We start from the raw sequence: 14,819 nt of genomic DNA, 5'->3' as shown, positions 1-14,819 counted from the left end.
TGACGTCGAAGCCTTTTTTCCACCCCCATCTCTCTGCCGCTGTAAGTGCTATGACAACGCACGTCATGTGGCTCAGTCCTCTAGTCACATGGGGATCTTTAGGCTGCTGCTCACCCAAGCGCTGGACTCTAACCAGGCACAAGGAATGGAGAAGGGGCAATGTGCTCATTGATTCCATGAGAAATCTGTTAGCCTGGCAGTTTTTCAGTTCCAGGGCACAGCCACCCACACGGGCTTTCCTGAAGCGGCTCTGGCGTCACCTAAGCCTCGCTAGGAAGCAGCGTGCAGGGCTTCCTGGAACAGATTGACCAGGGCTGGGCTTTCTCTCCTGGAATGAGGCTGGGGGTGAGGAGAGCCGTACTGAACCAGAAATGCTGATCAACCACTGGCCATATTTTTTTTTCCAAAAATTTTTTTTTAACATTTATTTATTTTTGAGAGAGAGAGAAATCATGAGCAGGGGAGGGGCAGAGAGAGAGAGGGAGAGGGACACACACACATAATCAGAAGCAGGCTTCAGGCTCTGAGTTGTCAGTCCAGAGCCCAACGTGGGGCTCAAACCCACAAACTGTGAGTCATGACCTGAGCCAAAGTTGGCCACTTAACTGACTGAGCCACCCAGGAATCCCAACCACTGACTTTTCTTATAGTTTCAATGTGACTTGTGGAGTATAGAGATTTGGGAGGACGAGTTTCCTCATTTCTGGGACTTTGGAGCTGTCTCTTTTGGGCTGCCAGGCAAGGGAGGTGTAGGCTGGTCAGATTTCACTCAGTGCAATGCTCAGAGATGTCTTCTGACCTCTCTGGAATGGCTCCGTTAGTGTCTTCTGACTTTCAGGTAAATTAATAAGACAGAGAAGCTGGCAAGAGGTTTGCTTTTCCTTGGTCGCTTACCTAGAAACTTGCCTGCATTGACGGAGGAAAGTGTGTGATAAATACAACTTTCCTGTTGGGGTGGATCTGGAGGTCCTTGGCTACATCTCCAGGCAGGCAGGCAACATTGCCAAAGGGAAGCTGAGACATACCATAGTCATTGGAGGCCTTACAAGGAAGCACCGTCTCTTCCCCTGAGGATGACGGATGGTAAGACTGCAATTATTTCCACAACGTGGAAGAAAAACAAAGTTTTGGCTAATTGAGATTTGTGGTATACTCCAGAGTGTGCATGAGTTTCAAATGTTCTTGAAAACTCTGTGGCAGAGAAGGACGAGGAGGAGCCTTGCAGAACCAGCAGCGTGACATGACTAGAGTGGCAAAAAAGGAGCTCTGGAACAAAGGAGGACCTGGAGAGCCCAGAAGCCACCGTGATGGCCACAGACCCTGGCTGAGCAAGGGTGACAGGCACGTGCTGAAGCTCAGATCCCCAGTGACCAGCGATGCCCTGGGCCCAGCCTACAAGGGACCCCCATCTTGAAAGAGTTTCCTGGACTCCAAAAGCCTGAAGTTCTGAGCGGCCAGCGAGAGCCTGAGTCCCAACAAGGCTCGAATGGGTACTGGCTTCAAGAAGATTCAGTGTTTGTTTTGCCAGAAAGATAAAAATGAGAGTGCTGCCTCCTTTCCTTGCCCAAATTCTAGCACTCCCAGGCGGACTGGGTGGTTTTGCTCTACACCCAGACAGCCCAGAGCCTGATCTACTCAGGCCCCCTTCATCTCTATGGTGGCGATCCCAGAAGCACAGAGGTGAGGCTGGGGTGAGCCAATATGGCTGTTTGCATCCTTAGTGCATCTTTTTCTATTTTTTAAATATTTATTTATTTATTTATTTATTTATTTATTTATTTATTTATTTGCAAGAGAGATAGAGAGAAAGAGAGAGAAATCAGGGGAGAGGCAGAGAGAGAGGGAGAGATAGAATCCGAAGCAGGCCCAAAGCAGGGCTCAAACCCATGAACCACAAGAAAGCAGCAACCCCAGCTAGGTTTTGTGATTTGGAATCCCTAATGTACAAAAGGCACAAAACTTCAATGGTGCCACGCTGCTGCTTACAAAGAAGATAAAAAAATGCTCATTGGAGCCTAGAAATAAGATTTAACGCCATTGTATTTATTAGGTTCTGAAACAATACACATTCACATCCTTTTGAATACAGTACATTTGGCACAACAATGTTTACAATGAAATAACACTAATGAATGGCAAGAGATTAAAATTACATCCAGAAAGGGAAAAAAAATGTACAAATAAAGCATCACAATACAAAAAAAACCCTAAAATCGAATATATTTTATATTTAGCCAGAATTATTTTGCACATAATTTAAAAAGAGGTAATTTTTTAGCCTTCTTTTTTTTTTTTAAAGCAAGAATGCATTTTTTTCACCTTTGGAGGAAAAAAACGATGTTTCCACTTCACAAAGTCCATAAGGAGAGAACACAGGAGAACAGCTATCCTTCATATACTTTTTGGCATTTTTTTTTTTTTTTGCACTCAAGAGCTAGATAGAGTAGAAGGAAATGTAATAGTGTGTCCGCTTCCTAAGCCTTGTGAAAACTGAAATGAAACAACGAATTCTCAAAGAACACACAAGCTGTTTTCAATAGATGACGTGGGATTTGAACCTACCTGTGCGAGCGCAGGATCAGCTCTGGCCCCAAGCAGGAGGCACCGCAGCCAGCCCAGCTCTGGTGCTGGAAGGGGGCACCTCAGGGCCAGGCACCCCGCAAATGACTGCCTGGAGCTGCTGGGTGGAATGTATTATTTGACTTCCCAGCCAAAATGCCAGTTGTCCTGTAGGAAGGGCCAGAGCCCTGCTAACTAGGGAACACCACTGAGGCCTTGGAGCACCGAGGCCTCTCGGCATTGCAGGGAGAGCTCGCTTGGTTGTTCCAAGTACACCGGGGGAAGGAAGCAGAGGAGAAACAGCGCAGTAGTGATGCATGAGTATGATGGGCAGTATTGTCATGTCCTCTTAAAAATTGAGATGATGCCACCATGAAAATGTTTCTGTGCTTGTACTCACCTCCAGGAGATAGTCTCTCCCCCAGGATGCCAAGTTACCGAAGATAAATTAAGTTAATCTGTTCTCCATCACGTCACTGGTACGCCAAACACACAAATGGATAGAGTATAATATTTCAAAGTATCATAAGAACGGATCGTAACTACACCTGAGTTTTTAAAAAACAAAAACAAAAGGAAACTGAATGTCGTCCTTAGTGATAACGAAGGCTACGGCCAGCCAGATGCAACTATGGACACCAACTTTCTACGGGCTTGAGCTTGTCACCGTCCAAGCTTTGAAACCACCATCAAAAACATTCCTTTCTCTTCCCCATCCCCCTCAGGGCATCCTAGAGCACAGGAGAACTGAATGTGAGACTTAATGTAGCTTACTTTATGTTTACATCTTTTGAAAGAAACCTAAATGAATAAACAATATAAAGGACTCCTCCCCGTCCTCATAAAGGAAACACGCCTTATCTCTCGGTAACTTGAACCAATATGCTTACGGAGTATTGCACCTGGACATTATTATAATTATTCTTTCATAGACTAAAGTTTTATAATATGCCTGAACATGCAGCAGTTGATACCTCTAAGTTCAATGAATTAATTCCACAGGCCTTGCAGCAAACACTATATACAAAAATCTTGAATGTACAAAAGGCAAAAAGCTTCATTAGGGCCACTTTGCCACTCACACGTATATATATATTTAGGGGGCAGCTGGGAAATCCACGTGCAACAGTTGGAATGGATTCCATTCCCTGCTAAATCAGTTCAGGAAAATAGATAATCAAATAACCTCCGGGAAACATATACACAAAGCCACAGAGAACCCTTGGAAATCAGAGAATGTAACACTGTTAGCATATCTACAGGAGGTAACATCACAGCCATTAAATAGTGTCCGCACGAGTCGCCATTGCATGTCACACAGAAACAAAACTCCAAGCACATCTTGCCACATGGTCAGTTTGCAAATAAAGTTGCTCTTCAGTCTCTGGATTCCCTCCGCATAACCCACGTTTAGCCTCATTCGGCTTGCTCCAAAAGCAGAGATTTCATATTTAACTTTACATGTTTAAAGTCTAAAAACCACGACACAGTAGTATTACCATTTTTTTTAGAAGTGCGCAAAAATAACACACCATTGCGGGAAATAAATAGAGCGTACGCTGGGAACTCAGAATGCAACTGGAAAGAGAATTTGGGAGTGAGTTTTCCTAGAACCTCAGGGTCTTGGCCATGCTGCAGTGGCGTCTGTGTCCAGGCGGAACTTGAAGGTGAGGAGCACTGCTTGTTCTAGTCTCTCTCCATTCATCCAGCCCCCGTATGCCACAAACCACAAAAACATTAATAGTGTAAACCCCGCACGGTTGGTTTCTCATTGTATAATAGCCCTTAAATATCTACCTGCATTAATATTGGAATTTATATCTTTCGGCTGATTAGGAAGCCAATTTGATGATATATTTTTTCAAATGTGAATCGAGTTCAAAATCTGATTTCTTTTTCTACAAAGAGCGATTGATTTCTTTCACGAGATACATGCTCTCACAACTTTGGCATGCCCAAAAGCTACAACCGAAGCAAGCAAGGAGTGGCCATTCTGGAGCAAACCAACACCTTCGGCCGACCCACGCGGCTCACAGTCTGTCTCCATCACAGTGTGCCTCGAAGGCGCTCCCCCCGCCCCTTGCCCGCCCCCTGTGCCGAAGCACCTGTCTCTCCTGGACAGAAGGGCTGGGGGTGGGGGTTGGCTCTCAAAAGTGGGAGCCTCAGAAGGAGGCTCTCAGAAGTGAGAGTGATCAGGCCCCTATGTCCAGTAGCACAGCCAGGGTCTTCTGGTTTGCTGTTCTTGCTGCTCTTTGAAGTAAAAGAACTGAAGCCACCTCACTGCCAGGAGCCCCCGAGGAGTGAACACGGGCTTTTGCCAACAGACCAAACACACAGTGTGTCCGGCCAACCGCTGACCCCACACGATTCTGCGTCACTGGTGAGACAAGAACCAAGAGTGCCTTCTGGTCCCTGGCTGGAAGGGGGAGGAGCCGGCCTGGGGTAAGGGAACACAATAAATAGAGGGTAGACGAGGGACTGGGGTCTGGAGAACAGGAGAAGCAGTTCAAGGCCTTCTGAGCCTCCAGAAGTAGGACTCTTCTCGGCACCCCTTGCGGCAGCAACACCAAACTCCACCTGGAGCAGCTTCTCAGGGCATCAGGTCTTCACCAAAGTAGGAGAAGCCTTTGAATTCCTCCTGGTTGATCTGCTTCACGATTGCTTCGTCCACGAGCGTGAGGATGGGCTCTTCCCGGGTAAAGTCTTGGTCAAAGTTATTGACATCTCTTTTGGTTTTCTGTGAGAAGAAAAGAGAACGCACTGACTCCAGGCTGACCTTCCTCCCCGGGGGCCCCCCACAGGGAGTGGGCATCACACCGACCAGCCCTTCACCAGAGCAGGCCTCTAGCTACTGAGAGAAGACACGGGGCTGCTCCAATGAGGTCACGACGAATGGCCCCAGGACCAGGAGGTGGCAGAGGACTTGGAAAGGAAGAATGAGTCCAGGTGAGAGGAAGGAAAGGAGTGAGAGGGGATGATGGAAAAGCAGGGAAGTGGGATTCCCACAGACTGTCGTGTGGGGGTGGAGCACGTGTGGTTGGGAGAGCAGGAGGCATAGCTCTCATTGCACACTCCCCTTCTAGTCTAACCCTCTGGCTCCATCGAGATCTCCATCCCTGTGACCCAGGGAACAAACCTGAATCTCCCTCCCATAGAGTCTCCAGTGGTCTTTCTTCTCTATAGGTTGACCTCCATAACCCTGCCAGGTCTGCTCCATATATGACCTCTTCTAAGTAGGAGGATGAAGGGGGTGGGGGCAGGGGACGTCTTCTGGGAAGCCTGCCTTGATCCCTACCTGCATCCACCTTGAACTCTATTTTGTGCTCCTACATTCTTTCCATGATTATACTCAACACGCTCACTGACTTGCAATGAGTTAGGTGTGTTTGTCTTGACCAAGAGCTCTTTAAAGGCAGGGGCCTTGTCTTATTCAACTTCGGGTTCCCTACAATAAGCATCTACTGGATGAATGCCCATGGGAAAGGACCCACCACTGCACTGACTCCCTAGCCCAGAAGGACCTATGCCCAGTTAGAGGCTCAAGTTCCCAAAATAGGGCTTATGGTCCATGGGGGAGAGCAGCAAACATCTGGAAGTGTAAACAATGCTCTCTCTGCCTTTTGGGACCTCCAGTTGATCTGAGAGCCAGTACTCCAGTATAGAACACACACTGCAATAGTTAGAAAAATGTCCATGGAGAAGTTGGGACTTGAAGAATGAGTTACAGTCGTGGTGGCAGAGATGGGAAGAAGTCACCTTGGCAGGGGAAGAGGTGGGACAAAGATGGGGATGGTGAGGCAGGAACACGGAAGATGTGGAACAGGAAAATGGGTTCACCAAGCTGCCTGGGGTGGAGTCTGGCACGGAGATGGAGGGAGGCAGGGCAAGTCTGACGGCAGAGGCCTTCAATGCCAGGCCCCCTTGCCCCGCACTACACGGCACAATGCCTAGAGGACTGAAGGAGCTCCTGCAATACCCTTTCAGGCACTGATTGACTGGTGTTACCCAGGATTAGTGACCTGGATGATGGAATAAACCTTGTGGAAAGATTAGCATTATTATTTGTAGGAGGAATAATATTAATATGTGCCTTGTCCTGGGGAAACTAGTAACCTAAAAGATGTTAATAAGTACTCCATAAAAAAGGTGGTTTTGAGACAAAGCTATTTTTGCACCCTGCTCTCAGAGGTCTGCCACGTATGGGGGCACATTAAAGGCTCCAAGACGTCACAGAGTCAAGAAACCTGGTTCACTTTATTTAGAAGAGCCTTCCTCAAACTTGATGTGAAACTTTTCTTCCTGAATTTTTTCTTTTTGGTTTAATGTATTTATTTTGAGAGAGACAGAGAGAGCACATGTGCAGGAGGGGGGAGGGGGAGGGAGAGGGAGGAAGAAAGAGAGGGAGCGAGAGCGAGAGCGAGAATCCCAAGCAGGGCTCAATCCCATGAACTGTGAGATCATGCCTAGAGCTGAAACCAAGAGTCAGACACTCAAACGACTGAGCCACCCAGGCGTCCCTTTCCTGAACAGCTTCTTAACATCTGTCTATGCAGATTTCTGCAGGACACGGTTTGGGAACTGTGGTTTTATAGTTTATAAAACACCTTCCAATTTGTTCCCTGGTTTGATCCTTATTATCCTGATTTTACAGATGAAGAAACTGTGGCTTAAAGAGGGTTAGTGACTTGACCAGGGTCACCTGACTAGTTAAGAGCAGAGCCAGATTCCAGATCCCTGCATGATGCTGCGTGCATAGAATGTCTGGAAAGCTGGACACCGGAGCAATGGAAAGACATGGCAAGGATCAAAGTCAGTCAAGAGACATTAATTCAGGCCAGACCACTAGGCCTGGAGCCAGAAGGGTTTGCCAGTGAGTGATCATGGCAGGAGAAGCTGTGGGTCGGAACAAGAGTGGGTGGCCTGTTCTGGGCGAGCTAGGCAGGGGAACATGTGTTCAGATCTTCCCAAGCTGAGATCAGAATCATGAGGCTGGCCCAGAGCAGGGAAGAGTGGCTCTTTCAGACACATCAGTCCTGCTTCGTGTCTTTTCTCTGGGCTTGAGCAGCATAGCTGAGTAGGTCTCAGAAACCTCAGAGGGGAGACAGAATGGAGATACAGAAAACCCAAAGGATGGAAAGAGGACCTGAAGGATGTACATGTTTCCCTTGAGATGGGGAAGCTGAGAAGTGGCCTAAGTCACCTCTCCCAGGAGAGCTGGCTCCCGGGCAGCAGGATGATCTGTCTCCATATCCACTGTGTACAGGACAAGGGAAAAAGGGGGCCCTGTGTGGACAGGGACTTCAGAGAAGAACACCAAAGCCCATCTCCATAGTGACCTGGGAGGACCAGTGCCTGGGGAAAGGGTGAACATCTCTGTCCAAGGAGGGATGGGTTCACTTTGACTGAGGAGGGGTGACAGAGTATGGGAATGCTGTGCCAGGCGAAATGAGTCTAGAAGGAGGAACAGGGTGAGGAGGAGTGGCTTGGGAAGCACTGAGCATTATCCCAGAAGGTGACCAAGGGATGTCCTCAATGTGGGGCAGGGGAGGATGGAGACCTGCAGAAGGGGTGGTAGTTGGACAAAGAAGAGAGGCAAGGAATGGAGTGGGGAGAAAACTCAGTCTGCAATATCACCAAGGCTGGGCCATGCCTGGGTCTCCAGTGTCTGCAGAAGCAGGGACACCTTATCCCAGCCCTTTCTCACGGCTCACGGATGAAGGGAGCATGTGTGTAATGAGCCTTGGGAAATCTGGAACTTTCTGAGCACTGGCTCTCCCTGTCTGCCTTTCAGTCATTAGTGTCCATGGAGACTGGTTTAATTTCCCAGGTCGGCTGAGCGTAGTGATGGAGCTAGATTCCACAGGATGTCCGAATTTCACCACTCATTGACTATGTACTAGGGAACCAGGTTCGGTCAGCACAGCCAGGGATGTCCTTCCCAGTGGACCTCTAGCTCCATTTCACGCTAGTTTGGGGCACCACCAAGTCAGCTGCGGGCTCTCCAGGGGTCACAGAATCATGGGTGGCATTCCAGTGACTGTACCATTCTTTAAGAACTCTGGAGAAAGGCATACTTGCCTTGCCCACCCCCTTATCCAAACTGGCCCAGGCCCTGTTTTCCTTGGAAACATTTTGGGTGCATGTCAGTTACTCATTTCCAATTCAAAAAGCCAACATCCCCACTATGTGCAGTTCCTGATCATGAACCTTAGAGACTTGAGAAGTTTTCCAAGCATCTCTGGGAAACACCATTCCCTACTAATAGCACGTAGACAGCATAGCATCCTCAAACTTAGAGGGGATTGGGCATTATATCCTTTATTCGCTGATTTTATTCTCTGAAAAGCTGCTGTCTTGCTCTGAGTAAGCACTACACTCAATTCCAAGATTCAGATGGACAAACCCAAGAGACATTCCTGTTTACCTAGATCCTCAGTCTTTTCCATATGCCTCCCCTAAAGGCTAAATGTTAGATTCTTAGCCCACAGTGTGGAGTGTGAGAGGTGACTCTGGAACCTCTTCAGATTTCATCTCCCTCACGAAGGCCTTCCTATATGCTTGTCCCACACTTGGGGGTGGGGGTGACACGGAGGAGGACAGAGAACACTAGCTGACCTCTTATGCTGGTACTGTCCCTTCCTGGTTAGATGACACTGTGAGATCCCTCTTTGAGACTGAGTTTTTATAGGTCACCTCGAGGACTCGATGAGATGTCAGATGTTAGGTGCCTCAGTGCAGACTTCAACATGTAATGGGCACCCAATAAATGAGCCTCCAAGTCTTGGCATCTGTGTGCCTCGGGCACACATCATAGACAGCTTGGTTGTTACTCAACACTGTGTGATCTGCTCATGGATGCCATGAGCTTCTCAGAGGAGGGACTGAGTCTTACATTTATCTGTATGCCTCCAAATGCTGAACGAGTACAGAGCTAGGGTCTACCTGAACATCCCAGTACATTTTCCAGAGATTGAGATGCTTCTAATGATATCTAACTGCACTTGGGCAGAGTCCCAGGGTCTTATAGTCCTCTACTTCTAAGGCTTTTAAGGGTCTCATCCCCACCTAGCTCCCCACTGCTTCTGGGCCCTGCTGGACCATGAGGTTCTCTGGACTCACTGGCTTCCCCTGATTCCAAGCCTCTGCCTGGAAATCCCTCTCCCGCTCCCGCATCTTCCCCATGTCCTCGTCACCCAGCTGAGTTGCTCACCTTTCCCAACCAGGCTTAAATGCCCTTCCTTTAAATAGCCTTCTTGTCCTTCCACCCCTCTTATGGGTGCCCCATCATCTGTCCTTTTATTTTTTTTTATGAGAGCGAGTGTGCGAGCATGTGCGCATGAGAGAGATAGCACTAAGGCAGGAAAGAGGAGCAGAGGGAGAGATAGAATCCTAAGCAGGCTCCATGCTCAGCACGGAGTCCGTCTGACACAGGTCTGGAGCTTACAACCCCGGGATCATGACCTGAGCAGAAACCAAACATCAGATACTCAACCAACTGCGCCACCCAGGCGCCCTGTCCAAACTTATCACAGCCCTGATCACACGCACCCTCCTGCTTTCCACGAATCTGTGAGTTTGTTGGGGATGAGGACTGGGTTGAACTCACATTCCATCCCCATTCTAGTGCACTGCCTGGCACGCAGTGAGCGCTTAATAAATACCTGCTGAGAAATAAGTAAAAGCCTCTCTCTTGCTTCTACTCTATCCAGAGCCAGTACAGTGCTCCGGCTTCAGGGCCACTGGTGGCTGTTCTACCAGATGGGCTTTTCACGTGGGCGACCATAGGTGAAGTGGCGAGATGGCTGAGTCCGCCTCACGAGGGGTCTAGAGTGGGGCAGCCCAGAGAAATGGGCAGACTTATGCCTAGTTCATGGGGTTTCCTCCCCGAGCAGTGGTCAGCTTAGGGCACTGGGGCTCCCGGATTGCTGGAAGGAGATCAACACAAACAGGTTCGACCAGGGTTTGGGAAAATTCCATCGAAGTCAGATGGGCTAAGGGGACTTCATGTCCCTAACCCTTGTGGCTGATGTTAGAGGAAAATAAATGACACTGACCTTCCCTCTGGCATCTCCTCAGAGAGAGACAAGGTCTGGGATTTGAGAGGTCTGGGGCTGACCATGGGGGAAGGGCCCACCTTTGGTATCTGCAACGGGGAAGTGAGGTAGCTTATGGAAACAGTTACAGGTCCTGCCAGATCCTTTCAAGAAACTGCAACTGGGCCTGCCTTATAATCACTGGAGGCGGCTGAGGGCTTGGGGGATCAGCCGGCTGTGGTGGTGCCTGCATCTCAGCACGGACACGGGCAGGCGGCCTGAATGCCTGCTTCCTGTCTGGCTGGCGTAATTCTTTCACTCACTGTACTTTAGTCATAAACACCAGCTTTCAGAAGAGCCAGCGCTTTCTGCTTCTGTCTTCATCTGATTACGAGGAGATCAACAGATGACTTTGTTCTGAAGCACTGAGAAAACTCCCTAATCTCACCAGCCGGGACATGGGGCTGGCTTTCATGTGGCTACCTTGCTGCTCCCTGCCTACACCTCTTTACCTCTGCTGGGCAGGATGAGAGCATAGGTTGTGCGTGGTCATTCCGATCCATGCACACAATCAGAATGGTGGGGGCGGGGGGGGGGGATGTGGGCATGCTGTCTCCACACAGTCTCCAAAATGCCAGCTTTCTTTTTGGTCTAGAGTCCATGTCAGGTTCCGACTCCCTCTTCAGACTTCCCGAATAGCAGCCTTACCTAATCTCACCCTTCTCCTGGCTCCCCGGCACTTTCTGGATCACGCATTTGGGCCCCTTCTAATATGCTGTGTGTGTCACAGTCTCCTCTCAGATACCTCATGATACCAAGGACACAGCAGAACCTAATACTCATTTGCCTGAAATAATTTAATTCACCAAAACAAACCCCAGATTCCCCCTAGCTTTGAAATGTCAAAATTCTTGTCTAAGCTCTATTTTGCTCTTTTAAACACTTGAAAATGAAAAGCGAGACTTTACATAATTGGAATGCTTGTTCTCTATTAAATAAATTTTTGTAGACACACATCTTTTCACGATACCCCTATACTCTAAATAACAGCGCATACGTATATATGTTAATGCACACATGCTTACACGTGAAGTTAAATGAAATTAAGGATATATGACTGTGTAATGCATTGCCTGGCAAAACTGAGGGTCGGAATAGAATTTCAAGTTAACGATCATTTACCTAAAAATTGCCCCAAACATAATCCTCCATCCCTTTCTCCCCCTCTTGGTTTTGTTAACTGAGAATTGGTCATACTTTGGGGTTTTCTTTATAGAAACCAGAGCAAGATGTACGGGCTCTTCTGGTACTCAGCTGCCCAGAGAACTTTCATAGCACCTATCCTGCCCTAAGCCCTCAGTGGCTCCCTACCTTTTAAAATTCCACCTCCTTCTTAGCATGTAGTAGCCATGGCTGACCTCTCCATTCCTGACTCTGGTCTGAGCAAGGCCAAGTACTGTGGCATGGCCTTCTATTTGGTAAGAACTGTCAAGTGAATCTGATGTCTAAGACAGTATCAATGTATTTTCATTTCTCAAGTAGCTGTGATAAATCAATGATGCTCTTGGTATTACCTATCTGGTGTGACCCTACTGGGGGTGGGACTCCTCTACCAAAAAAGAGGCGTTGAACTGCTAACTTCTAGTAGCTCGGGATGTGACCTTATCTGGACATTAGGTCTGTGCAGATGCCATCAAATTGAGATGAAGTCGGTAGGGTGGGCCCTGACCCAGTGTGACTGGGGTCCTTAAGCAGGGGAAGTTTGACCAGTGACAGACCTGCACAGAAGGAAGCCCCCGGGCAGAGACAGAGGGAGATGCTGCCACAAGCCAAGGAATATCCAGGGCCACCAGAAGCTGACAGAGGCGGGGGAGGACCCACCCCACCACCTCCTGGGTTGTGGAGGGACCAAGGCCCTGCCGGCAGCTTGATTCAAGAGACGTCTCCTGTCCAGAGCTGGGAGAGGACAGGTTTCTGCTGCTTGAAGGCACCCAGTTTATGGCACTATGTTCAGGTGGCCCCGGGCAGCTGATACACATGTCAATCTTCTGAAACAGATTTTTTGAATCCAGATGTAATCCTTTGCATTTGCCTTTGATTTCTTCTTAGTTTGGTACTTATTTTCTGGCTTGTTGAGATCATCATATATAATAATTCTGTAATTTACTTCTCTGATCTCAGTCTGTTACCGAGAAAGAAGGGACAATAACATATGCCTGGCTTGCCGAGGGTTCTCTGCGAGCATATAAGGAAGGCTCATGGAAATATGAATATACTATGGGCTATAATGTAAATTCTATCATCCTTCTTGTCTGCTGCATCCTTTGGCTCTGTGTTCTCCTGAAATACGACTGGCATGCCTCCCATGACTCCATTAAGACATGTATAAAAATACTGTGTGAGGCAGGCTCAGGCTTGGACCCCTCTGGCCTGCCCTCCACAACAAAACTGACATCCAAGCACCCCAGCACGCTCTGGGGACATTATTGTTAAATCTACTGTGCATTGACCAGTCAAGGTCACTTTTTTTAAAATGTTCATTTATTTTTGAGAGAGAGCACAGGTGGGGGAGGGGCGGGGAGAGGAGGACAGAAAATCCGAAGCAGGCTCCACATTGACAGCAGCGAGCCTCATGTGGGGCTTGAACTCATGAGCTGTGAGATAATGACCCGAGCCAAAGTCGAACACTCAACTGGCTGAGCTACCCAGGCATCCCAGCCACGGTCACTTTGACCATCTTGTTCGAGAAAATGGTATCAGAGACTTTCAATTGCTTTGCTGGAATAAAGACCTCTAACACCTGCCACATTTCTCTGGTCTGTTGGTCTAGAAATGATGTTAACTGACTCCGGGTGAGACCATTTCCCCCCACAGTGTCACAGATCACCTTTTCATAAGAACTTCCAGAAATCGCTTTAACAGCACCTGCCTCCAAGTATCCCAAATCCACATTTTCCCTATTTTGGGACATGGGGAGACAGACTGGTTGCCCATCTCCCATCTTTTGGTGTCACTGTTGGATTCTGAAAATCCAAACGACCAAGTCGTGGGCATAGCAAGTTTTTTAGTGACCTGACCTGTAATTCGCCTGGGCCTAGGCCAGTGGCTACACACCCAAGGCCAGGAGCTTTATGTAACAGTGATGCTGATCCCACACCGGAGCTCGGGGATGTGGCCCGGGGACGGGGCCTGTCCTAGCTCCCCCAGTGAGCTTCACCAAGTGTCATTCATTGACTCTCCTGTCTTCTTATTTTGGTACTTATTTCTGGCTTGTAACAACTTACTTCTCCCTTGAATTCAGTTCATCTTTCCTGGGGTTTGCCCTCATCTTTGTCCTTCTAAGAGACTTCTCTTGGGGGAAAAGTTAGAGACAAGGGGACAGGCTTGGTTTTTGTCACTGGTAACAAAGTAGTTCTCCATCCTGCCTGTGCATCAGAAACAAAGGGCCACGGACCAAGGGGCCCCAGTGCACAGCTGGTGGGAACGCAAACTGGTGCGGCTGCTCTGGAAAACAGTGTGGAGGGTCCTGAAAAAGGTAAAAATGGAACTACCTTGTGATGCGGTAATCGCACTGCTGGGTATTTACCCAAAGAATACAAAAACACTAATTCAAAGGGATGCATGCACTTCTAAGTTTATAGCAGCCTTATTTATAATAGCCAAAATATGGAAACAGCCCAAGTTCACCAACTGATGAATGGACAAAGAGGTGAGATACACACACACACACACACACACACACACACACACACGCAATGGAACATTACTCGACCATAAAAAGAATGAAACTTTGCCATTTGTAATGATGCAGATGGAACTAGAGAGTATAATGCAAGTGAAGTCAGTCAAAGAAAGACAAATACCATATGTGGAATTTAAGAAACAAAACAAGGGGAAAAAAGGCAAACCAAGAAACAGACTCTCCACTATAGAGAGCGAACTGATGGTTACCAGAGGGGAGGTGATGGGGTCGGGGTGGGACACGCGTCATGATGAGCCCCAGGTGGAGTAAAATAAAAACCTAAAAAACAAAAACAACAAAGAATCCCACAGTGCGCCCACATGGACCCCTGGGCCTTGCCCTACACCTCATGAATGGGACCCTCCAGGGATGGGGCCCAGACCTGCGTATATTTTAAAGCTTCCTAAATAATTCTGACATGCAGCCTGGCTGGGGCCCTCTGTGTCAAAGAGCAGTGGATTCCTTTCTTCCTTTTTTCCTTTAGT

The 14,819-nt window shown here is 48.1% G+C and overlaps 1 protein-coding gene across 6 annotated transcripts in view; it reads right to left on the bottom strand.

The window, feature by feature from the left end:
* Window positions 1–2,382: 2,382 nt before the first annotated feature.
* The window catches only part of PRKCE (protein kinase C epsilon), a 495,693-nt gene continuing 483,256 nt past the window's right edge, over window positions 2,383–14,819 (bottom strand). For 5 of the 6 annotated variants that reach the window (XM_029937296.1, XM_029937291.1, XM_029937292.1 and 2 more), the window contains one exon: window positions 2,383–5,296. In XM_029937296.1, coding sequence (XP_029793156.1) covers window positions 5,150–5,296 — 147 coding nt within the window. In that variant the 3' untranslated portion in view covers window positions 2,383–5,149. The remainder of the gene's footprint in view (window positions 5,297–14,819) is intronic. The other variant, XM_029937293.1, reaches the window with a different exon arrangement.

Source organism: Suricata suricatta, chromosome 4 (genome assembly GCF_006229205.1).
Source record: "Suricata suricatta isolate VVHF042 chromosome 4, meerkat_22Aug2017_6uvM2_HiC, whole genome shotgun sequence".
NCBI lineage: Eukaryota > Metazoa > Chordata > Mammalia > Carnivora > Herpestidae > Suricata > Suricata suricatta.
This window is presented reverse-complemented; position numbering and strand designations above follow the sequence as displayed.